Below are 23869 nucleotides of genomic sequence, written 5' to 3'. Positions count from 1 at the left end.
CGAAGTGCAGTCAGCTGTCTCTTATCATCCGTGCCGATCTCAGGAGGTATCCTGCTCCCTTTTGGTGAGTCTGATTCCTGGAAAGAAAGGAGGGCCATGAAACCTGCTCAAAAATATCTCTAACAGCTAGTGGAGTGGCGACCCGGTCCCGCCTCTTCAAAGTGCTTCGAAATGTTCTATGCCACGTGATAACGCCCCTGTTCCACCAGCTACGGGTGTGTCTAGCAATGCAGAGAGTGCTGTGTTCTGCTCGGCCGGCAACACTCAGTTCCGTCCCTCGATTGTCGCCCTGGGTAAGCAAAGGCTCAATGAAAAGATTCTTTCCGTGTCCGTTCCGTAGCAATCGCCAGTCACTCAGGCGACCACTTCACATGAAAGAAACCTCGGCCTTCCGTTCGCGGGCTCGGAGGACACACCATGAACCTACGTGCATCCAATGAGAAGTGTTACCAGCAGGCCACAATGAAGAAGACCTTCTACTAGAACGTGGCGGCCCCCTTCGTCTTGATGCTGTCTCCCCTGTCACAATTTCTGTGCTAGACGGCACAATTCTAATGCAGCAGCTTGCTTGCCTGAGGAGACGTCTGGACGTTCTCGCGCCACCACAAAGACAAACGTGAGAATGCTTGGGTAAACCGCACAGTCACTTCTCAACGCATTTTTTCCTATGATAGAGCGCAGTCCTGTTACCGAAGTTGTACACTGCGTCTCTTGATTGCTCATCATACTGCCGCAAGCATCCACGGTTCCGCTTCTTCCACTATCTCCCAGAGCGGAGAAGACGAATAAACTACGTGTGAACGGAAGAATACACCTGCATTGCTTGTACGCATGCCGGAAGTCGAAAGGAAGGGACGGCTGCAGCTAACTGTAGAACTCCCGTGGCATCCATCACCCACCCTCCCTCTCGGCCGCCGGCTGGTTCTTCCTACTCAACCGGTTTGACATGCGTCGATTTCATTAGCCCTAAAACATCTCGAGTGTGCTTAGAAAATCTTTTACGTTAGACCGGAGAAAAAGCCATTGTTTCTTCGCCTTTCCTTTCTATTGAAGTTTCAGTATTGCCCTCTTACCGGTTTTCGTATCAGGTGAGCGCTCCTTTTGGCTTTATTGTTTTCCGTTTGAATCGACGCTAGCACCCAGCCGGGCGGGCCGCCTGCTAACCACCGTCAAGCCCGTCACGACTTTTTCTGAGAAACTTTTCCCTATGACGTAAAGCTGATAAGAAGTTGCGAGAGAGAGAGTCCAGTGTGGTGTGTCGTACTCTGTCCGGCAAAAGATCTCTTGTTTGGCTTTTTTTTCTGCTCTAGCGTCTTGCCTTGTCCAAAGAAGGAGTTTTTCTTCGGGCAACGCAGTCTACCGTTCTGTTGTGTTTTGTCTCCCCGAGGAAAGACCCGTTCGCCGAGTCATCCAGAGGGAGTGAAGAATGACTGTCCAACGAAAGTGAAGGGCATAGTAGAAGTCGAATACTACGGAGGAGTGTGTTTGCATAGAAGGAGCTTGTCCCTGACCTATTTTAATAGAGGCAAGCGGTAACCCGTGCAGCGCATACGTATGTGTCCGTATCTCTAGACCGAGAGCAGCATTATGTGTGCGCACGATAACCGTCTCTAGCTACAGGAAGTCGGTGGATTTGTCCATCTAGTCGTGAAGTCGTCTACCTCAGGTAGATCAATTTTTTGTCGTCTCTCTTCTCTTTGTGGGTCTCTCTTCAAAGCGCCGCTGGATGAGTTGTCTTGTATGTCCCCGGCTTCCCCGTTCTTTTTCTCATGTGACGGATGAGGAGTCGAAGCGAGGAAGATCTGTATGCACAGGGTGGCAGTCTTTTTTGCGTTTCTTTGTTCATCATCTAACCGATACTCTTCCGCGTCGTCTATGAATAGGCCGTCCATCCGGTTCTACCTCCGATGCCACTGTCCGCTGTCTTCCTACTTCTTTAGAAACGATGGGGTCTTATTTTCTTTGGCGGTCTGCTTTCACTTTTCTGTACAGGATGGAGCTACATAAGCATGTATGTATATATGTATAGCATATCTACGCTGCGCCTGTGCATCTTACTTAAATACATGTATCTTTTTTCTTGGTATCAGTGTCCATGTACCGATGTAGTACAGAGGTCGTATTCTTTCCCCCCTGCTTCTCGTTGTTGTTGTGGTGTCTGTACAGACGTCACGATGGATTTGGGTGGTGTATATTCGAGTTATACCCAAGGAAAAGGAGATATGGATAGTCGGACGTTTGTCAAGTTATGTAAGGAGACAGGAATCATCGACAAGGGCACAACGACAACAGATATCGACCTAATCTTCACTAAATGTAAAGCCAAGGTAGGTCGTCGCTTTATGGTGTTTACGTTCTTTTCTTCTGTTTTCTTTCTTTCTCAGTCTCGACCGGTTTTCTGCGACTTCCAGCACATCTTGTTTGCTAGGGCCTGCTCCTGTTCTTTTCTTCAGATCAAGCACTCGTAGAGATCTCTCCTGGAGATTCTTAGCTTCCACTGACACATACGTGTTTCATCACGTATGCAGTCGTATAGATGTATTACATATATATATACCCATGCATGCAGTTCCGTGTGTACATACATGCATACGTATCAGACGTCCTGCGTGTGTATATCAATATGCAGAGTTGCGTTTCTCTCTCCTTTCTCATTGTGGGGACCATTCTTTGCCGTCCGTACAGGAAGTCCAATATTTCCTTTTTCTTGGTCTGCAGGTGTATCTTTTTTTCTTTCCTCTTTAAACCTTCTGTGATGCCATCTTCTCGTACGGAAATAATGTGCTCTTTTCTCTTTCTTTGTTTTACTTATTCTTAGCTGTGTCTCTTGTTTCCTAGGTCCAAAAAGGAAGCCTTTCTTTCTCTCTGTTGTTTTGTCAATGCACAGGGCTCGAAACGTCTGACATATGAAGAGTTTGAGACTGCGGTCGAGGAGATAGCGAAGAGAAAGAAGAAGTCAGTTGAAGAGATCGTTGAGAAGTTATCTTCTACGAGTGGCCCGAAGTTCAGTGGGACTGAGATGGAAGCTGTACGTTTCTACGATGATAAAAGCACCTTTACAGGAGTGCATGCACATGGCGGTCCAAGCACGATTGATAAGCCGAATACGAAATTCAACGGAACATTTAGTAATCCAGGAAGCTTGAACAGTGGTGGTGGCTCAGGTATGACGTGCAAGATTGATCTAGCAGATATGTGTGATAGATCAACTCCAGATATTCGGGGTGTCAATAAAAACTTCCACAAGTCTTAAGAAGAGGAAGAGAGAGAGGAAAGATGAGGAGACAGGGACGGAGGGCGGTGTCTTTTTGTCTCTGGGTGTGAAGACCATGTGGTGGTGGGTATGTGAGCTTTCTGTATGGAGTGAAATAAGAAAAGCGCGATGCAAGAACAGCAAGAAAAGAAGAAGAAAGAGGTGTGTGTATATCAAATCGGGACGGATTTAGACATGAAAGAGAGGAGACACATTGAATCTTCTGATTCGTCAGGATAGAGAGAGGAACCAGGGTTGGATGAGGAGAGAGAGAAGAGAGTTTTTTCTGCTTCCATCAGATTTCTTGCATTATCTTGTATCGCGAATGAAGACCATGAGGATGATGTTCACGGCCCCCGTAGTCACAAAGAAAACACAACAGTTCAGTCTTCTCAAGAAAAGTGACTTGGAGGAAATTGACGTGATCCCTTTTACTACTGAGAATCGGAGGTAGAGGAGATGCAGGTGGGTTCGCTGAGGGAGGGGATCGGCGTCTCCGTCTGTCTCCTCGTCATCAGGAAGAAAGGAAGTATTCTTTGAGTCTCTGTAAGAATTTTGATTCAGAGTGAAGGGATGCCTGGTGTTGCATATACTCGTTGAAGGTGTACGGGTTGTTCGTCATCCGTTTTTTGCTTGCATCTTGTGTTGTTTACGTCGCTCTCGCCTGCGGAAGTGACGGAAGGCTGTTCTTTTCCTCTGTGGGCTAAGATATGCATGCGGAGGAGTAGCAGGCGCATTATCCGCTTCCGAGAATTGAAAAGGGAACAAATTCCTCTTGTGATTCTGTTTTGTCGGTAAAAACAACAGCTCGCTCACAGAGAGGCGGGAAGGTGATCATCTTAGTGAGGCAGAAACCCCTACTAGCTGCAAGGAGGGTTGAGCTTAGTAACTTCCATCCCATTACTTCGATAGCTTCTCGCTATTGCAGACTCGGACAGACGGGGTGTAGTCATGTTACATAAGGTCCGCCATCGATGCTGTAACGGCATGTACGGACATGCAAACAGTTTTGTTTGACAGGTTACAGATCCAGACGGCCGGCAACCCTGGCACTTCGGATCGAACTGACAGGCACTCTACCTGTACAGCACACTTGGGCTTTGTGCGGCTCGTAGGCACAGCGGCTTGCACACGCGGGTAGCAATCTGGTACTTCTCACTTCCGTGAGAAGTGAGTGTTTGCCATGAGCTGCAGGAGTGTCCTAGGTGAAAAGCTGGCAGCGGACGGGCAGTTCATCAGACGTTTCAGTACAGTAACCGGACCTGTCAAGGGTCGCTCCAGCTGTCTTTGTCCTATCCCGTGCGAGAGTAGCCGGCGAGAGGAACAAAGACCAGGTCGTCATCCTGCGGTCGTGACCCCGAGATTCTTGCTTTGAGACAGCCACAGCCTTTAGGAGTGTTTTCGGAAGGCTGTGTTTCGGAGGGCATTCCGTGACTGGGTGGCCCTCCGGCACTCTGGTGGATACTCGACGTGTGGTTCTCCGTCGACGCGTCTGATCTACCTGAAACTGCTCTGTGCCCCCGACTCCTTAAAAGGTGGGCTTCTTTGCTTCGCGCCTGCGTAAGAGGGAGCTACAGGCGGTAGGCGCCGGAAAGACTACTGCGCCACTGGCTGAGGTCTTGCTTCTACTCCGTCCTGTGAGGCGGTGTGCTAGGGGGGACAGCAAACGCAGCCATGCTCCTTTGGAGCACGTCGGGTGAGGGGACATGGACACACTCTCAAGGTACGGCGTCACAGATTGCAAGAGATCCCCCGAAACCGCGGTGTGAACTTACCAAGTGTCTTTTCCAGAATGCTTCAAGCCCGCGATGTTGCTACAGGGCGTCTTGTATTGCTGGGGAGAGATAGTGAAAAAAAATGCAGACACACGCCGTCGCCTCCTGAGCCCCCGGCTGAAGGCAGCTGTCCCAGTGACAGAAACCGTAATGGCACGCAGCTCATTCTAGCAGTGGAATCTTCGACCGCGACGTAGAGCGATATATTATAGATAGATTGCACATGATTCTAGGTCCACACACGGCATTGTAGCGGGTCTACTCTCCAGAGAATGCAGGTTGTGAAACTGGAGGCCTTTTACCGACTTCCGCTTCTGTTCGCCGGTGCTTCACATACTTGCGAAGCCACCTATTGGAAAGAAGATTTTTCTAGATTGCATCAAAGACGAAGATGCTCCGGACTTGCTACTGCCAAATGAGAACGGCAGATAGTCGGAGACTCGATCTCTCCTTCCAGTCTCTGCTGCGGGTAGAAGTTTTCTGCCTGTTGTTTTCGCAAGTCCCGTGAGCTCTCAGAGATCGTGAGCGTTTCTTCGAGACAGTACGGGACTTTCCTCGACAGACTGATGTGAACTGACAAGAGAAAGGGAGCAGAGCAAGAGGGAAAGTAAAGAAAAAGAAAAACCAACAACATGAGAAGTGAACAAAGGAAATAGCACCGCATGGTTTCGATCCATGGACCTGGGGGTTATGAGCCCCCCACTCTTCCACTGAGCTACGGTGCTTAATGCGTGCTCCACCTTTCTCTCTATCAACCCTTTCCTCTTTCTCGTCTTTTTCTCTCTATTTTCGATCTGTCGCATGCATACTTCCTCACTTACTAAAGAACTGTCGTCCATCTGGAAAAAGTGAGAGAGGTATACGAATGTCCTTTGTACGTAAGTAGAGGCACCTCACCAAACCTATTCTCTTTCTTTTGACCTACACATAGCTAAAACTGACCATGGTTTCATCTCTTCTTTGTCTTTATAGAGTGACAGTTTGAGACCATCTTTTCTTTCGCCCACCTCATGCATTGAGTGAAGCAGCAGTATACAAGAATCTCCCTTTTCTTACAAGTCCCTCGGCCAAATCAGACAACTGTCAGTCACTCCGTCTGTTACTAAAAAGGCGCTTTCACCAGGTTTCCTTTCTGTTCTCTCGCTCTGGCGTCGTCTTCTCCTTCTTCATGAGCTCCTCATCTTCATACTCTCCTTTTTTTTGATATCTTTGTCATTTCAGGGCTTCTCCAGGTTGTCGGTCTTGTTTTTCTCTCCATTTCCCAGTTCGCTGTTTTCGTTCCTGGGCGGAATCGAGATCTCTCTCTTTCTATCGTTCTCTGTTGTTCGTTCCTCTTTCGTTGTCTTTCCGTCTTCGTCGCCTTGCTCTTCGTAGACTTCTTACATGTGCCCGACGGAACCTCATCTTCTTTTTCAAACACTCTCGATTTGCAAAGATGTCACTGAGGAGGTAAGGACCTCCGTCCTCGCCATGGACATTCCTTCTCTTCTTCTTGACTAAACACTTCTTTTCTTCTTCGTTTCCAGGAAAGGATGAATAACACAAAAGCGAAGCGTTTCTTCTGTTTTCTTTTGATGGGAGAGGGCTAGATCAAGATTCAGTCTGCGTTTCTCCACGTTTCTTTTTGTCTCTCTGAGGAAAGGAGAGATGGGGAACATGCAAAGAGAAGAAATCTCTCCCTGTTCCGATGTATGATCTAGTCAAGCACCTTTCTTCCGACATGCAGAGGGAGAAGGCTTCGTAACTTCTTCGAAGCTGACGAGCTATCTCAAGCTTTTTCGATTTGAAATCTTGTCCATTGTTTGGTCTTTTCCTGTCTCTTCATTTGCCAAGCCAGATCTTTCATCGTTCCCCCTTCGTGACACGCAATTCTCTCTCTTTTTCTCCATGATGCTAGATAGTGTCTCTACACCTTCTCCATACATTCGGGGCGACTGTGACGAGACGTTACCACTCATGAAAGAGGAGTGAAGAAAAGACATCTTGAAGAAACGTGTGTCATAAGAGAGAGAAGATTCTCCTCGGTCCTTTTTCTCTGTCTTTCAAAACATGACGGGATGAACACATCTCAATCCTCTCTCTTTCTCTTCTTTCCTTCATAACCTGCGTCCCTCTCTCCTCCAACATACACTTGACCTCCTCTCCCCTTCTTTCTCATCTTCTCTCCCCATCCCGTCCTTCCCTTCTTCTTCTCCCCCGTCACCACTACCATGGCGCCTAAGAGAATCTCTGTCTACTTCGATATCGCGATAGGGACAAAGCCAGGCGGGCGAATTGTATTCGAACTCTTCACAGATGTCACGCCCAAAGCTGCCGAGAACTTTAGGGGGCTGTGCACGGGGGAGTATGGCCTCTCCGGTCGTACAGGCAAACCTCTCCATTACCTCGGCACATGTTTCTTTCGATCCATGCCTGGGCTTCTTATCCAAGGTGGAGACATACACAACAACGATGGCACCGGGGGAGAATGTGTCTGGGGAGGGACCTTCCGAGATGAGAACTTCATCCGACGCCATTCGCAGGCAGGTAAGAAGAAGAAAAAGAGGGAGGGAGGGAGAAAAGAAGAGAGGAAAGCTTTTTATGGAGTCTTGCATGCTCTTCTAAAGGAGAAGACTGAGAAAGAGATGCAGAGATAGAAAAAAGCCAATGGAGAAGGATGAAGTATGTGTCTTGTTGAGAGAGGACGAACTCGGTAATGGATAGATGCAGGAGAATGCGGTGGAGATGGCTGGATGCTTTGTTCGTCATGTTTGCTCTAGGAAGCTCTTCTTCTCTTGCGAGCCGGCTGTATAGAATTATGGATGGAGAGAGAATGTGTATGTCTACTGAAGCGAGTACGACTTTCTATTGTTCCTATTAAACTTCTCTCTCTCTGTCTGGCTTCTGTATTCGTACGCCGTGTGGTGTATCTATCTCGCAACACGGCTGGAAATACTTAGCGGATGAAAGGTACAAGAGAAGAGAGAAGAGACGTCTTATTTCGAGCAAGAGATGGAGTAATCTTTGTACCGGTAGATGGAGAGAAGGTCTAACAAGGAGAGAAAGATGGAGTGAAACGATGGCTCTCTTCATATCTCTTCTTTCGTCGCTCTCTTCTCTTGAGAACCGTATCTGTTGTCAGGGGGGAAGAACAAGCAGAAGGGGGGAGAAAACATAGAAATAACAAGAGCGGACAAGGGAAGAAGAAGGAAGTAGTGCGAGGTGTATATACACCGGAAGAGGGACGAGGCCATGTGGTCATGAGTCATAGGGGAGAGACACAGGGCCCTTTCACTTGGGTCCCTCTTTATCTTTCTTCTCCTCTTTATTCACCTCTTCTTCTTTTCTGCCACGTCTTCTTCTATGGTAAAAGAACTTTCCTCAGAATGGAGAACAAAGAAAGATCAAAACATCATACAGACCTTTCTTGCTTCCTTTACACCTTCTCACGATCAAGACACACGTGCGAAACAACTGAAGGACCATATCTTCCTCTCTTTTTCTTCTTCTTATTCTAATTTCACGGCCTTCGTCTGTCGCTCTCTCGCCTCATCTGCATACATATACATACACATACATGCACTTATGTATCTATATATGTATATATGTCCACGCGTGCACGTGCATCTGTATGTGTACATGTATACAAATGTGTGTGTGGGGGTTTCATTCGTCTGTGCCATGTGTGTCTCTTACTCTATTAGGATGTTTGGCTATGGCGAACAATGGTCGCAATACAAACGGGAGTCAGTTTTATATAACGCTAAAGAAAGCGGCTTCTCTCGACAACCGACATGTCGTGATAGGGCAGCTCATCGAAGGCATGGAAGTTCTACGAGCCATGGAGCTTGTCCCTACGGATGGAAAGACAAGCAAACCGAAGGTCCCGATCGTTGTCGCTGGTAAGCGTGTTTCCCTCTCTTTCTTCTTCTTTCTCCAAACGAGGAAATCGAGGCTTGTAAAGTTTCAGGAGCAGAGACGAAGTTTCTGAAGGTGAAGAGAAAGACAGCTTGAGAAAATCCTTTTACTTCTCTCACGCAGTCATAGTAGACATAACGTCGAGGGAGATGCGTGGGGCGAAACCGCGTACACCTCATCTGTGGATGTCTACATTCTTTTCTCTCATGGAGTTTGCTCCTGTTTAGCAGACGTCCTTTCTTTCTTTCCTTCTCACTCTTTCTCTCTTTCTCACTCTTTCTTTTTATCTCTGCTGGCAGCTTGTGGAGAACTGGGGGCTGGGCCTAGACGTCTGGATGGCCTGAATGCCGTGCGCATGCAGTTAGATGAGATAATGGATAAATATGTTCGAGAAGAGACCAAAAAGCAAGAAGAAGCCCATAAACTCGTAGGTAAGCGAGCCATCGACTCTCTGTAACATCGTACATATAGACGTATATATAGATATGGCACGTGCTTATATCTGCTAGACGTCATTGAGGTGTACGTGCTGAGGGGTTTACCTTACATAGATGGGCTGGATATCTTCTTACAGTGTCTATAGAGATCTTCCGTAAGTGCGCGGCTGCAGTAGATCAATACACGGATAGGCAAATATATACATACCTCTTTTTACATGTCTCTCTACGCATATGTCTGCCCATATACTTACAGCTATCGTGGGTAGAGAGGTAGTCTTTCTCTTCCTTCCTGTCTTACTCTTTCTCTCCCACGTGTCTATCTGACGTGGGACAGCGTCGTCTGTGCCAGAGGACGGTAGCTTGCTTGCCCATGTATACATTTGTCTCTGAATCTTTACTAGAAAAGTGGATCGTCTTTCTCCCTCACCATCTCTTCTATCCATCCCTAGATCTCTCTCTGGATAAAGCCCTCCACGTCTATGCCCCGATAGAGACAGGCGATTTCCTTCGTTTATCTTCTGTATCAGACAAGCTTCACGTCTAAGTGGTTCTAGACCTCCTCGAATCCTGAGATAGGGGGGGGGGCGAGAGCTTGGGCTTTCTGTGTAAGGCTGTCCATGTGAAATGGGGATGTGATGCGTGTATGGGGCAGATAGTGATGGAGACGACAGCAATAAGAGCGGGAGCAGCAGTAGTGAGAATGAGACAGCTGCGCACAGAAGACTCCGTCGGCGGATGAAGAGGAAGAAACAGAGATATTTGAAGAGTGCTCTCTTTAAAGGGCAAGGGCTCTTCAAGCAAATTCAGCAAGAGGCGGCCCACGAGCTCAAGGACAAGTATGCCGGGATCAAGGGAGCTCAAGGCTTGGATGGAAGTGACGAAGAAGAAGAAGATGGAGAAGAAGAGGCAAGTTCTTCCTCCGATTCGGAGGAGAACACAGATAAAGAAGGCGAGGGAGAAGAAACTGCGAAGATGCACAAGAAAGAAAGACGGAAAGTTGGAGAAGAAGAAGAAGTAGAGAAGGAGGATGAGGAGGGGGAGAAAAAGAAAAAGAAGGAGTCTATTGATACGGGGGATCGGTCTAAAGGGAAAGAAGCGAAAGGGGTAGAAGAGATCGATGTCTTGCTATCGGATCTAGAAGAAGAAGAAGATGAAAGTGAAGGAGACGGGAGTGAAGAGGAGGGAGCGTCAGGAGAGGACGTGAAGAAGAGAGAAGAAGAACGGAAAAAGAGATTGCTCCAGCTAAGATTGAAAATTAACCAAGGACGCAAACTCACCAATAAAGAAGTACGCTTCAACTTCTCTCTTCCTCTTCTTCTTCTTCTTTCTCTCTCTTTTTCTTTGGTAATTTCTTGTCTTCTCTTTTGTATCTCTTCTTTCTCAGACAAATCCCTGTCATCTCCCTATCTTCTTCGACACAAGTGCATGCACATATAGAAGTGTCTGTATGTACACAGGTATGAGAAAAGTACGTATGAGATCTCCTCACATACCTATCTCCATAGATCTGTATACACACACATGCACGCGTATACTTCTATTCATATGTGTACAAAGGACCTCTACACGGCTCTTACATTCGTGGTGTTTCACGTTCTTTTCTTCAAAGCAAGAAGACCAGAGGAGAGAGAGAAACGACTGAGAGAGAAGATGAAGAAACGTCATCCTGTCCTCGAGCTATATATCTCGTGCTATGAGAGTTGAATCGTTGCTCTTCGCGTTTTCTTCTTTCCGTCTAGAGAGGGGTGTGTGTGTGTTGGGGCTCCTCACTGTGGACAGTCTCTGTTCTTCCTGTCGCCCTTGCTATAGGTTATAGAAGAGAAGAGGAAATGGAACGATCCTCTCTATGAGAAGAAGAAGGCCGAGGGTTGTGTTAGGCTGCTCATGAGGGAGCTTCATGGAGGAGGTCCAGCAGACGACGAAGAAGGTGGGGAGAAGAAGAAAAATAAGAGGAAGATGAAAGATAAGAAAGGACGAGGAGGAGAAGCAGGTTCAAGAAAGGATGAAGATGAAAGCTCGGATGAGGGAGACTCGAGATCTCAGGGGAGTAGCCGACGGGGGTATCTGAACGAGGCTGCGGCGATGACTTTAGATAGAAAAGCGAAAGAAGAAAGACGCTCCGAGACAAAGTCATTTGGATGGAATGTCTTCAATCAAGATGCTCTCTATAGGGCTCATAAGAAGAGGTAAAGAGCCGAAGTGTCTCCTGTATGTAAGGAGGTTTCAGGTGTAGGTACACTTGGGGAGTCTGTGAGCTGTCTCAGCCGGTGGCGAAACTATCCAACACTACGGATCGCCTCTCATGGAGTCCACATAGAGACGCAGCACCTGTTCCTTTAGGCGTGGGGGTGCATACTGCTTGAGTTGGAGTGTACATACACCTACTGTTATGCTAGTAAAAACAATCGAGTCATCTTCTCAAAGAGAGTAAGAGACGTCCCCTTTTCAAGGTAACAGACATCATACAAAATACAGAAGTAAGGAATATACACGTCTCTTTCTCGCGACACTTTGTCCTTCTATATCACCCTTTTCTTCTTTTGACCGAGAGCGAACATGTCACTTCTGTTCTCTGACTTCTTTTCTTGTGTAGCCAACCGCTCTTCCCCCCGATGTTCCGTAATTATCTCTGCTGTATACAGACTTTGCATGCATGTCTTTCTAGACGTCTTTCAATTATCGTTTCGACTTGTCTGTGCGTTTCTTATTATCCTTTCTCTTCCCCTTTCAGATTGGCAGAGGTTTCTTTCCGAGAAGACGAATACAACAAGCAAAAGGCTGCTCTGGGAGGCGAGGCTTTCTATGATCCTAGCACAGCTGCCCTGTCCCTAGGAGACTTCAAGGTAAAGACACTCACTCACATAGCCATGTCTAGATTTCATACAGGTGTCTACGTAAATAGATATATAATGTTTCTCTGGTGTATAGGATTGTCCTTACTCGTCGTTTGCCTTCTTTGAGGAATGGGGTGAGAAAGATCTCTTCTACGTTTCTTTTTCTTCTCTTGCCGAGAAGTAGTGCAGATTGGACCTATGTCTGTTCACAGTTTCTCTTCGGCGTTGCATGCACTCTCAAGCTCTGCTGAGGCAGTAACTTTATACACTGACAAGATTCTCGATGGACTTCTCTCTCAGAAAATGTCGAACAGAGACGGATGAGGAGAAGCCTGATGTATCACCTTACAGTGGTTCTTCCTTAGGTTTCTCGTCTTTTTCTTTGTGCATGCACCTTTCTGTTCTTTTCATGTTCATGTAGAGGAAAGACAGGATGGTTGCCCTCCCCCTTGGATCACGGCAACTGCAAACGCCTCTCATTGATATCTATCTTCACACCAGACGCACTACTTCCGCTCTAGCTGTACAGAGGGTGTATATACACCTTGGAACTCCGTGGATAACCAGTACATATATGTAGCTGTCGAAGAACGGCATACAATATATGCTGGCTATGGACTATAGGAGTAGCGACATACATGTAGATGTATATATGTGTCTATCAATCGATCTATATACGTACACGTATCCATATAGATATATGTATGTACGGATGTACGAAAGCATGCATTGTGATGTATCTTCTTGCTTGATATATATGGCTGTTGATGTGTCTATACACCGTTTCGATATCTATCTCTGTCTCTCCTATGCTGTGTGTCTGGGATGTGTTTGAATGACATGGACAGCCTTCTGAGACAGCAAAGGAGCGCTTGGTGGAGAGCATTGAGAATGTGCAGAAGAGAAGAAAAAATTTCAGTCGAAGAAGAACCTTCTATGAAGATGATAACGTAACATATATCAATGAAAGAAATAGAATCTACAACGAGAAGATCGAAAGAGCCTTTGGAGCAACTTCTCTGGAATACAGACAGAACCTCGAAAGAGGTACAGCTCTATAGAAGCGAAAAAGGAGTTCTTCTCTCTTTCTTCTTCGTTTTCTTTGTTCTTTGTCTCTTTCTTCTCTTCTCTTCTCTCGCTTCTCTGCTTTTCTTGTCATTCTTTTCTTCTTCTACTAGGGAAGTGAGTGGCTTTCTCTCCCAGACTCGAGACAGCTCTGTCCGTACTTCTCTTCACGAAATCTCTTCTTATCAAGAATCTTTAAATGCATAAGAAGCGCATGAATCGGGGGACGTTCCTCAGCGCAAGGCCGTGTGATGGATGAAAGAAAGAAAGCAAGAAAGAAAGAAAAAGAGAAAAGATGATCTGAGAACACAATTCTTGGTGAAGAAGAGGAAGAAAAAAGAAGAACGAGTTGAGAGAAGACAAAGAAGAGAGAAGTTTCTCTGGAGTAGGTATCTCTTCTCGAAAGGTAGAACACCGAGAGAGAGAGAGAGAAGAAAGCGGAGATGGCGACGATGATCTCTGGTGTAGCGACACCGTGAGAGTGAATGTTATGAGAAGGGGATACCCCCTTTGACCTTTTCATGTCTTTCTTAAGAGCAAAGGTGTGTTTCTTTCTCTCTCTTTTTGAAGAGGAGAGAAAGAGGATAGATAGTCTTATGGTGTTCTTGTCGCCGGTAGGGGAAAGAAAGAGACAGGGGGGAAGGAAAGAAAGAAAGGCATCTGAGGGTCGCTTCCTTCCTTCCTGTCTCCGTCTCTCTGTTCATTCTTCACTATACCGTCCTTGGACCTTCCGTAGATTCTCTCTACATATACATCTCTTCATGTACATCTATGCTGATCTCTCACTACATCTGTATATAGAGCGAGGGAGAGATGTATGTGTAGGGATAGATTCTTTATACGGGAGAGAAGAAAGTGAAGAAGAAGAAGGTGAATTTCTTTGCACGTCTAGGAGAAGGGGCGATGAATGAGACACTATTCTTTGTTCTCAATTCTTCGCGTCACCTTTCCTTATGGATTGGATCTTTTCATTACCGGGAAGAAGAAGAAGCTATCTTCATGTTCATTTCTCAGGAACGATCGATATCTCTTTCTTCTCTCTTTTCTGTCTTTTTTTTCTTTCTTCTCTGACCAACTCGTTCTCGGGATTCTCATCTCACTTCGAAAGTGAGAAGAACCTCGATATCGTCGTCTTTTCTACTTCCTTTCGCTCCTTTTCTTTTCTGTGCTTCTCTTCAGTTATTCTCTTCTTTTCTTCTTCTTGGCCCTTTGTTTGCTCGAGTGAAGAAAGAGAAGAAGAGATGTGATCTTCTTTCTCTCCTTCTTCTTCTTCTTGGTCGTCTCTTGTCTGCTTTTCTCTCCGATCTCTTTCTTCATCTAGATGTTTAGAAACTTGTGTAGAAGATCAGAAACCCACGTTCAGTTCAGCCGAGATGTCTTAAGTCTTAAAAGAGATCCTACAGGTTATGACAACTTCTCACTGAGAAAGAAGCTTCTTCTTCCTTCAGAGTCTTAATGAGAAACTCTCCGCGATAGAAATGGCATTTCCATGTTCGGCTGTTCCTTGGGGGTCTCTGATCTCCCCTCTGCTCTTCGCGTGCTTAGGCTAACGTAGAAGCGTTCAATTAAGCCGTTGCGGAAGTCTTTCTGTAAGCTTTACCACGTAGGATAGAGATGGCTTCAAGACGCGACTAAGATAGAAAGAAGTTTTCGTGCTGCCTAGAGTGAATGGACTCTTTAGTCTTGAAGATGAGAAAGAATTTTAGTTGGGGCCCGTCTATAAGGCCTCCTCTGCGTGGGACTTAGTAGGAAGTATCCTTCTCCGTAGCTGGGGAGGATCGAGGTATCAGGTAGAAACAAGGAGACAACGAATCTCTTAGGTGCGAAGAGATATCTGTGGAGGTATAGATACATGTTAAGCCGTCGTATGGATAAGAACAGGAATGGAGAAGAAAGAAGGTAGGTAGGGCGGATCTGCAGGTCAGGGATGATTGAGAGAAGTATTCTTCACTTAATAGAGAGAAGTTGAGAGAATTCAAGGACCTGACAGGAGAAGAAAAGCATCTTCTCTACCGATGGATAAGTTTCTCCAGGAGAGACAAAATCGTCGTCAGTCCCGTCGATAGAGTCCTTGAGGAGATAGAAGGGTGAAAGATCTCTTACTACCTTCTGTCAACCGTGTAGAATGAAGACGTCGCTTTAGCAAGAAAACGAGGAGACAAAGAGAGAGACGTGGCTATGCGGAAGAAAGTGAGATAGAAAGGAAAAGAAGAGGCTTTTGATCTCCTTCGAAAAGAATCCTCTAACTATGGAGGTGTACTTCAGTGAAACGAACCTTCTCGGAGAGAGAGAAACGTACCCGATTGGCGAAAAGCACTAGGGAAAAAGTTACCATGGCCAGGCAGGTATGGAAAGAGAAAGAACACGAAAAGAAAGAAGAAGAAGTCGCCTGAAAGACAGAGAGAGAGAGGAGATCTGTGTGTCTTCTTATCTACATCTTGATGTACAAGAACCACGCTAGATCGTACAGATATCTATCCACCACGGCGGCTATATGAGAGAGTGGGGTATACGCGCGTACACATCATACACATGTTTATACGGTGAACGGAGACGACGGGAAGTAAAGACTTCCCTTTCTCTTGTGTTCCTTGTAAGACCTTTCTTCTATGTGTTGTGCGTGTTTCGTTTGCTCGCTTCTGCTTGACGAAGCGAGAAACGCATGCAGTTGGAAGGTATGAACTCGGCAGCGAAAAAGGCGAAGAGAGAGAGGTGTTGAATAGGACGGATGAAGATGGATCCGAGCGAGAGGAATTGCAAGTCTTCTACTTTCTTCTCCTTTGCTGCCTGATCAAAAGGACAAGACAAAGCTTCTCTGCATCGAGATTCATGTCTCTTCTTTCTCTTCTGTTTGAGAAAGAACAGAAGGGAGAGACTTCAAGTGGACGAAAAGATCGCAAGATTCCTGACGTACTTCAAATACCTCTCCTTCTTCCACTTTCTTTGTCTACTGCTTGGTTGAGTTTGTCTTTCGATCTCCTTTTCTTCCTAAGTTTTTCTTCTCTTCTCCTCTTTCTCTTGCTCTCTTAGAGCCAGCTGCAGAGAAGAAGGGAGAAGAGGCTTTCTTGCTTCTGTTTTAGAAGACGTCGGAGCGCGTGTCATTCCTTTCTGTGAAGAAATAGCATCTCACCTTCTCTTTTCTTGTCTTTTCTTGTCTCTTCTCGGTATTATCTCCTCTTTACATCTCATTCATTGTACTGTGTCTGTCTCCTTCCTTTCACTTTGCTTGGAGAAACTTTTCTTTCTCTCTTTCCGGGTCTTCTTCACAAGACAAGAAAAGGAATCCATCGAACGAAGCATGAGCCTGGCTTACCCGTTCTATCCTTCATCTTACTTTTTCTGAAGTTCAAGTCGAAAGGACTGGGAGAAGAAGAAGAGACACTAAGTTGCTTGCTCCGCGTTCCACTCGCCCCCTCTTTTCCTCCTTTCTTCGTCACAGGGCACGTGAGTGTTGATAGCATCAACTTCCTTTCTTATCTTCTCTTCTCTCCCGTATTTATCCATCTTCTCTCCTTCCCTTTTCTCTTGTTCTCCCAATCTTGTCTTCTCCTTCTTCGTGTTCTCCTCTCTCACCTTTGCTCCTTTGCAGCTCTCCTCTCCATTTTCCTCTACATACCTCAGAATTTGACCGTCTTGATCACGACACTCTCCTGTCCGGGCTTTACGGGGACTCTTCTTTCTTCCTTTTTCTCCGCTCTTCACATCCACTGTTCTCAACAGCTTGCCTCGACGTTAGCTCTCTCTCTCGTTGCTTTTCTTCCGTTGCCTTCAAGTCTTCTTTCTCTTTCTGTTTCTTCGGCGAAAAGCTTGTCTCATGTGTATGGATGGAGTCTAGAGCTCCAGCAGCGCTTCTCTGTGTTCGATTGAATTTTCTGCTTCTTATCTTCTTTCTCTTGGTTCCTGCGTCCTTTTTTCGGATTGCATGCAGATTCGGTTTCCTTCTTCTGTTTCTCTAGGGAATCGTACACGATGAGTTCCTCTGCTGTCGTTGCTACACCCTCCGCCATTCCAAAGAGCGGAGAGGATTCGAGTGTACATACACCTCATGATGGAGCCCTCGCTTCCGCAGATCCGAGCAAACGGCAAAAAGATTTATACGCTCAGCTCAAAGCTCTTCAGAAAAGATTAGAATTTCTGAATATCCAGGTATCTTGCTTCCTTCTTTCTTCTTTCTCTTCTCTTTCCATCTTTCTCTCTTCTTGAAGTACATGACTCTATGGCACCATAGGCTATCATCCTCTTCTCCTTCGATCCGCTCTATACAAACCTCTAAGCACATGATATCTCTCTATCTTTCTCTATAGGGATCTGTCGCTCTGAAATCTCGATCTCGCCTGTAGGTGTCTACTGATGTATAGACACGTACCTATTCATCTGAAGAGATAACTTGACCAGGTGTTTCATATGCTTTTCTTCGTCTATCTTTCGTCATGTAGAAGAGAAGAAAGAAAAGAAAAATGCGCGTCTCTGGTGAGACTGTACTTCTAATGAATGGCTAACCAGCATCCTTTGCATGTATGTATAAAAATGGGCGTATGCAGCGATCCGAGAGAGCATGCATGTTGAACTCTAGACAACTCATCCATAGAGTCGTAGGTACGGTGGATGTCTTGACTGTGTACGTTCATGCGCAGGTACAGCTCTTGTTTCTATTTCTCTTCTCATACATTCTCCCTACCGTCCATTCCAAGACATCTCTGGCTCATTCCTTTCTCCCCCCTACCTCGCATGTATCATTCTTTCTCGTTCATCTCCTTCCTCTCTTCCGAGACTCCTACAGTGGGAGAAGAGACATCTTTTCTCTTGTTTCTTTTTCTCGCGTATTCTCTATCGCAGCAAATGCTTGCATGTGTTTAGAGACAGCCAGAGCCTTAGATCTCAGGCTTCAAGAAGGTAGATCTTTCTTTCTCTCATTCTTTGTCCCCTGTGTCCTTTCCTCTTATTTCCTTTGTAGGAGGAGTATATCAAAGACGAGCAGAAGAATCTGAAGAGAGAGTTTTATCGTGCGAGAGAAGAGTTGAAGAGAATTCAGAGTGTCCCTCTTGTCATTGGACAGTTCATGGAGCTCATTAACGGAAATGAGGGCATTGTAGCCAGTACAGCTGGGAGTAGCTATATCGTACGTATCCTCTCAACTCTTAATAGGTAAGAATCCATCGATCACTCTTCCTCCAGGCAAACATCTTCAGACGTTCTTCGCAAAAAACTCTCTCGATCTCATTGTCTCTCCATCTCTTCTACACAAGAAAGGCGGCAGTAACAGTAGTAGTAGTTGTTGTTGTATATGTACCTACATTCATCTACATATATATATATATATATGTGTATAGTGTCTCCCATCAATCTATGTAGTCTTTGTGTATTCTTTCTTTCTTTGTAGGTGTGTCTGGTCTTTTTTTTCTAGAGTGTTCTTTACTGTCTTGGCTTTGAGTGCGTGTGTTTCGTAGGGAGTTGCTCAAGACAGGCTGCAGCGTGGCTCTGCATCGGCATTCTCATTCGGTCGTGGATATTCTTCCTCCTGAAGCCGACTCGACTATTCAGACTCTTCAAATGCAAGAAAAACCTGACGTCACCTATGCGGTAAGATTGCGAAAGAGAAAGGCGATGAATTCGTTCTCTGTCTCTGTAGATGGGTCACTTCTCTCCTTCGAGGTGTATGTGTAGGGATAGATAGTAGAAGATAAGGGAGATATAGAGAAAAGAGAAAAGTGGACGGCAACGTAGAGAGTTTGAATGAACTGGCTCGAGAAAGTCGAGTTCTTGTGGGAAGGCGTGGGGAGAACGAGTATGGAGAACAACGCCGCGCAAGACTCGAACGCGAGAAACACGCATGTCTTTGTGATTAGGGGGAGTCAGTACCTATATGAACATGTACGTATATATACATATATATATATGTATATCTATGTGTATATAGACGGATACACATAGCATGAAGAGGTCATTCCTACGAACGGCTTACATGGACGCCGTTGCAAATACACCTCTGTACTTGTGGGGGAGGACAGAACGTTGAGGGGAGGTTACATAGGAAAGTGTCGCGACCATCCTAGTGTGTTGTATTAGCGGTGGAGTGTATGTACACCTACTCCCGAAGACCGCGACGACTGTAGGCCTTGGGGCAGGAGTAGATGCAGAAGGAAGTCTAGTATTTTCTGCAGAAGTTCATCAGGTATCGGATTGCCCAATCCTAGGGGGCTATTGCACCTTCGCTGCGAAAGCTTCCCTTTCATCTAACACGACTCTTTCTTCTTTCATGTAAGAAAGAAGAAATAGAGAAGAGGTGACGAATGTAGAAATTCCCTTTCCTTCCTGTTCTTCTCGTCTTCTTGATTCTCCGCATCTCTTCTTTCACACGTCTTCTTTCTTTCTTTCTATGTTCTCTTAGCACCGTTCTCCTAGGGAGAGCATTGTGAAGAGTCTCTTTGCTTGTTTTCGTGCTCTCTTCTTTGCAGGACATCGGTGGTATGGATATTCAGAAGCAAGAAATCCGTGAAGCTGTCGAACTGCCGTTAACGTGTCCAGAGCTCTATCAGCAGATTGGTATAGATCCTCCTACAGGCGTCCTTCTCTATGGGCCTCCCGGGACAGGTCAGTTGGGCGCTGCCACATCTCTCCGGCATATCGATATATCTACACGTATCTGTCAATCTCTATCGGCGCATATAGGTAGAGACAGAGGGAGAGGAGACAGTTACTTTATCTTTTCAGAGATAGATTCAGACAAAGCAACTTCACTCATGCATAAAAAATATCTTGTAGGTGTGAATTTTACATTCCCCTGCCTAGTGTATGTGCGACCTACGCTAGGTTTGTGTGTGGATTGCATGAAGCCTACATCTACCCGGTCTCTTAAAGTTCTTCTGGCCGAGCGAATGTGTAGAGACACCGTTCTTGTTCTTTGAATTCGATATGAACATCATGGGAGGTGGAGTTCATCAGGTGCGTGTGTGTATGAATAATATCTCTCTATCTCATCTTCATTTCAACACATGAAAACTTCTGGTGTATCTACAGCATATAGATGAAGGCAAAGAGAGGTGGGAAGAAGAAGATCAACAGACTCGCTTTTTATTTTTCATAGAGGTCGGCTGATGTATTGGCGTCACCTTCACATGCATGGAACATGAAAGACTTCTTAAGGAAAGCAAAATGGAAGCTTCTCCTCTTATGTAGTTTCTTGGGGAGCGTGCAACTTCTTTTCCTTTTCTTTCTCTTAGGAAATCCAGACAGTCCTCTCGACTGTACGGGCTGTCGCTGACTCACGTCTACCTTGCTCGATCTCTGGTCTCAGTCGCTTTTCACACTTGATAGAGATGGAGTTGCCACTACTATAGCTTGCTTGTCTCTCCTGGTTTATCCGTCCTCGCAAACTTGTACTGATATGTACCCCCATGTTGTACGTAATGCTTCTGTCCATACACACCTTCCTCTGTGTACAGAGAGGCTCATAAGTCCTCTTCTTTTCAAACGCAAACATCTTCTCTCCCTACATAGGCGTCTCTCTCTATATATTTATGTGTATACATGTGTGGGTATGTGTAGATGTGCAACTGTAGTGCTGTAAGTGCATGTAAAAGGTCGAGACCCGTGTGTGAATCGGCCTGTGTGTTCTCAAGGAAAGACTATGCTGGCGAAGGCAGTAGCTAACAATACAACAGCAACTTTCATAAGAGTTGTCGGGAGTGAGTTCGTTCAGAAGTATCTAGGTGAAGGTCCTCGTATGGTCAGGGATGTCTTCAGACTGGTAAGTGCTCTTGACGGAAATCAAGAGAAAACAAGGGAGGACATCTTGCCTTCTCCGCTCTCTCCCTAAATTTTCTTCCTTCTTCTCTCTATATGCGAAGAGGAATCTATCTGCAGAGTTCCCCACAGGTTGTGGTACTTCCTAAGATATCCCCTCCGTACATAGACTTACCTAGGTGTCCCATATGAAGGTCAATATGAGATACACGGAAGGCTTTTCTTAATAGCGAACTTTCAGTTGGCTTAGTCTTCTTCCCTCGATTGTCCTAAATCTCGGCATGTGTATACATATGGCTGTCTCTGTGGAGGTATTGAAAGACTACTGGTGTATGATATAGGCAGGGGGGGGTTGACAGAGTTCATTAGCTCTGCTGTTGTTATGTATCCGTAGATAGCCAAAGAGCCCATACATCCATCTAGCTATATGTATGTAGTCGTAGAGGCGTCCTAGTGAGTGTTTACGTGCATTTCTTTGTCAGGTCGCTTTGCGAGCTTCCTCTCTCAACGGGGGTAGCTCCTCAAGGTATACATACACATATATGTACATATCTATCTAGCTGTATATACCAATATAAGTGTATATACATATGTATCCACGTGCTTACGTCTTCATGCATTGTGGCGCAAGGACAGCCTCCGGCAAATTTTCCCATCAACTTTGACGAGAGCGCCCCGGCGTGTCTTGATGCCCGAAGGCAAAGACAGCCCAGGCAGAATTCACGTGTTACCAACTCTCGGGAGTTTTGGTGTTTTCGTACACTATGGGCGCTCGGAAGTCTTCGGGTGTACGTACACCTTCTTTCCTTTTATGTCTTTTTGTTTCAGGCACGCGAAAATTCTCCAGCTATTGTCTTTATCGATGAGGTCGACGCCATCGCGACAAAGTAGGATGGAAGGATGTATAAGAAGGACAGGATCTTCTTTCTCCTCGCTCTATACACTGTATTCTATATCATCATTTATAGGCTTTCTACATACATTGCTGATTGCTGCCGGTAGTCATGCCTGGCTCAGTAGCTAACGCGCAGTTGGCTCCGATAGAGTAGCCCACCGTACAGAAGCTGTGCGGGCGTTAAGGCGACGTGCTACAAGATTGTCGGAAGGGAAGGCCTCCAGGCAAGAGATAGACTCACTACATGGGGGTGTATCATTGAGAGTCCTATCTAGACGCTCGGCAGGGTGTAATTTATGTCTTCAGCGAACCATTTTCGACGCCTGGGACGTCTTATAAAGAAGTTTCTCGGAGAACGTCTTCTCATGGAATCTGTTAAGCTTCCTTTCGTTTTCTTTGCGAGTCTTTGCTATCATGAGGAGACCTGTGCTTTTTGGAGGGAGAGCAAAGTTCAGAGTCAGCCAGCTAGCTAGACAGACTCTGTTTTTCTATGCACCGGTGATCCTGCCTCCCCGTCACCATGTCTAGACTTCTAATTGCCCCATGGGTATATATATAGGTATATGCATGCTTGTGACATGTGAAGGTACATACATATGTATATACACATATATCTGTATGTGTGTATTTGTATACATGTAGACAGATGTAGGTATGCGGGTCTAGTTAGATGGACGACGGCTGTGTAGGAGCGGACTGTGTTGGGGGATGTCCAAGCCCGATATATGAGTAGACACCTTATTATATTCGGTGTATATACCCTGTGTAGTAGGTGGGTGAAGAAAACCTTCACACAGTGTATACAGAGAGATACCTTATTCGTAGACGCAGCGATTAGTAAGGAGAGCATGTAGATGTCTCCATGGGTTGATCTCCATGTATGTCTTGGTATGGAATATCATATCTATTTTCTTTGTATGCTGTTTGCAGGCGATTCGATGCCCAGACAGGCGCAGATAGAGAAGTTCAGCGTATTTTACTAGAGCTCCTCAATCAAATGGACGGCTTTGATCAAACGACAACAGTGAAGGTACGATCGAAAGAAGAATCAGAGCCAAGATGACTCTCTTCCGAAATTTGTAGTGTCTGTCCATTCAAGTGTACGTACATCGGAACGTTTTTCTTTTCTTTCAGTTCTACTTCTGCTTGGCTTAACAGTGAACAGCCAGGCTCCCCCCTTTCTTCTGTCGTACCTTCCGAGTGACTCACTTAAACAAATCCAAGTTCTTTGTAATCATTGCACTACTCCACCGGGGTTGATCTTTCACGTGTACATACACCTGAAGTAAGATGGTCCTTATGATTGCGTCCGTCTAGAAACGCAAAAAATCAAAGCGCTGAGCGTCGATAGTGTGGTTGCGGACTTCAACGAAATCTGCAGCAAACAAGTACACGCCATATTTGAATGTGGGATGGGGGAGAGCATGCAGCAAACTCTTGTTTTGGCCGGCGACATTTCTGCCTTTCCCTAAATCTAGGTCGCCAGGTGTGTCGCTGTATTCTGTTGCTTGCATGCGATAGGCATGGTGGATAGCGTTTGATTGAGACTATGTACTTCTATCTTCTTGCCTGATACTGGCGCCGTCACACTGTCGATTTGTGCTTGTTTCATTTCGTGCTGACGGATCTCTCCTAAGGCGCGTGTATAGTCACTCACGTAGAGAAACCCTTTATCCATATATATGAGTAAGTAGATCCGTAGACGTGCGTACATCCATACGTATCTATCTATATACACGTATACAAATGAAGTATGAGAGGAAATGCCTTGTGTCTGTGTAGGTTATTATGGCTACAAACCGAGCGGATACGCTAGATCCTGCACTTCTACGTCCAGGGCGTCTTGACAGGAAGATCGAATTCCCTCTGCCTGATAGGCGCCAACGTCGTCTTATCTTTCAGACGATTACAGCGAAAATGAATCTCTCAGAGGAAGTCGATCTTGAAGACTGTAAGTGGTCTCGGAG

General features: G+C 45.8%; 3 protein-coding genes across 3 annotated transcripts in view; all 3 read left to right on the top strand.

The window, feature by feature from the left end:
• The first annotated feature begins 917 nt into the window (after nt 1-917).
• On the top strand, nt 918-3939 carry CSUI_003198 (p25-alpha family protein). The gene is made up of 3 exons (XM_068063396.1): nt 918-1088; nt 2167-2327; nt 2888-3939. The coding sequence occupies exons 2-3, from the start codon at nt 2175-2177 to the stop codon at nt 3251-3253; spliced, it is 519 nt and encodes a 172-aa protein (XP_067924626.1). The 5' UTR covers nt 918-1088; nt 2167-2174; the 3' UTR covers nt 3254-3939.
• Nucleotides 3940-5898: 1959 nt separating this feature from the next.
• Nucleotides 5899-14634, top strand: CSUI_003197 (peptidyl-prolyl cis-trans cyclophylin). The gene is made up of 7 exons (XM_068063395.1): nt 5899-7554; nt 8712-8909; nt 9225-9356; nt 10018-10652; nt 11175-11551; nt 12097-12208; nt 13048-14634. Exons 1-7 carry the CDS (start codon nt 7239-7241, stop codon nt 13258-13260), a joined length of 1983 nt encoding a protein of 660 aa, XP_067924625.1. The 5' UTR covers nt 5899-7238; the 3' UTR covers nt 13261-14634.
• Nucleotides 14635-16024: 1390 nt separating this feature from the next.
• CSUI_003196 (26s protease regulatory subunit 6b) overlaps nt 16025-23869 on the top strand; it is a 10363-nt gene continuing 2518 nt past the window's right edge. Inside the window, exons 1-9 of the mRNA XM_068063394.1 lie at nt 16025-16708; nt 17193-17410; nt 18219-18409; nt 18712-18844; nt 19720-19855; nt 20884-21011; nt 21836-21894; nt 22833-22932; nt 23685-23853. Of these exons, the coding sequence (XP_067924624.1) occupies nt 17234-17410; nt 18219-18409; nt 18712-18844; nt 19720-19855; nt 20884-21011; nt 21836-21894; nt 22833-22932; nt 23685-23853 (1093 nt within the window). The 5' untranslated portion in view covers nt 16025-16708; nt 17193-17233. The remainder of the gene's footprint in view (nt 16709-17192; nt 17411-18218; nt 18410-18711; nt 18845-19719; nt 19856-20883; nt 21012-21835; nt 21895-22832; nt 22933-23684; nt 23854-23869) is intronic.

The sequence above is a fragment of the Cystoisospora suis genome (assembly GCF_002600585.1).
Source record: "Cystoisospora suis strain Wien I chromosome Unknown contig_1398, whole genome shotgun sequence".
Taxonomy (NCBI): Eukaryota; Apicomplexa; class Conoidasida; order Eucoccidiorida; family Sarcocystidae; genus Cystoisospora; species Cystoisospora suis.
The sequence above is the reverse complement of the archived record's forward strand: the minus strand, read 5'-3'. Positions and strand labels throughout refer to the sequence as shown.

Excerpts from the sequence above, each read along its gene's own strand:
- CSUI_003198 (XM_068063396.1), top strand. The coding sequence starts at position 2,175 with ATGGATTTGGGTGGTGTATATTCGAGTTATACCCAAGGAAAAGGAGAT. Across the intron at positions 2,328-2,887 it reads TCACTAAATGTAAAGCCAAG|GGCTCGAAACGTCTGACATA; the intron begins GTAGGTCGTCGC and ends GTCAATGCACAG.
- CSUI_003197 (XM_068063395.1), top strand. The coding sequence starts at position 7,239 with ATGGCGCCTAAGAGAATCTCTGTCTACTTCGATATCGCGATAGGGACA. Across the intron at positions 9,357-10,017 it reads AGAAGCCCATAAACTCGTAG|ATAGTGATGGAGACGACAGC; the intron begins GTAAGCGAGCCA and ends TGTATGGGGCAG. Across the intron at positions 12,209-13,047 it reads TGTCCCTAGGAGACTTCAAG|CCTTCTGAGACAGCAAAGGA; the intron begins GTAAAGACACTC and ends TGACATGGACAG.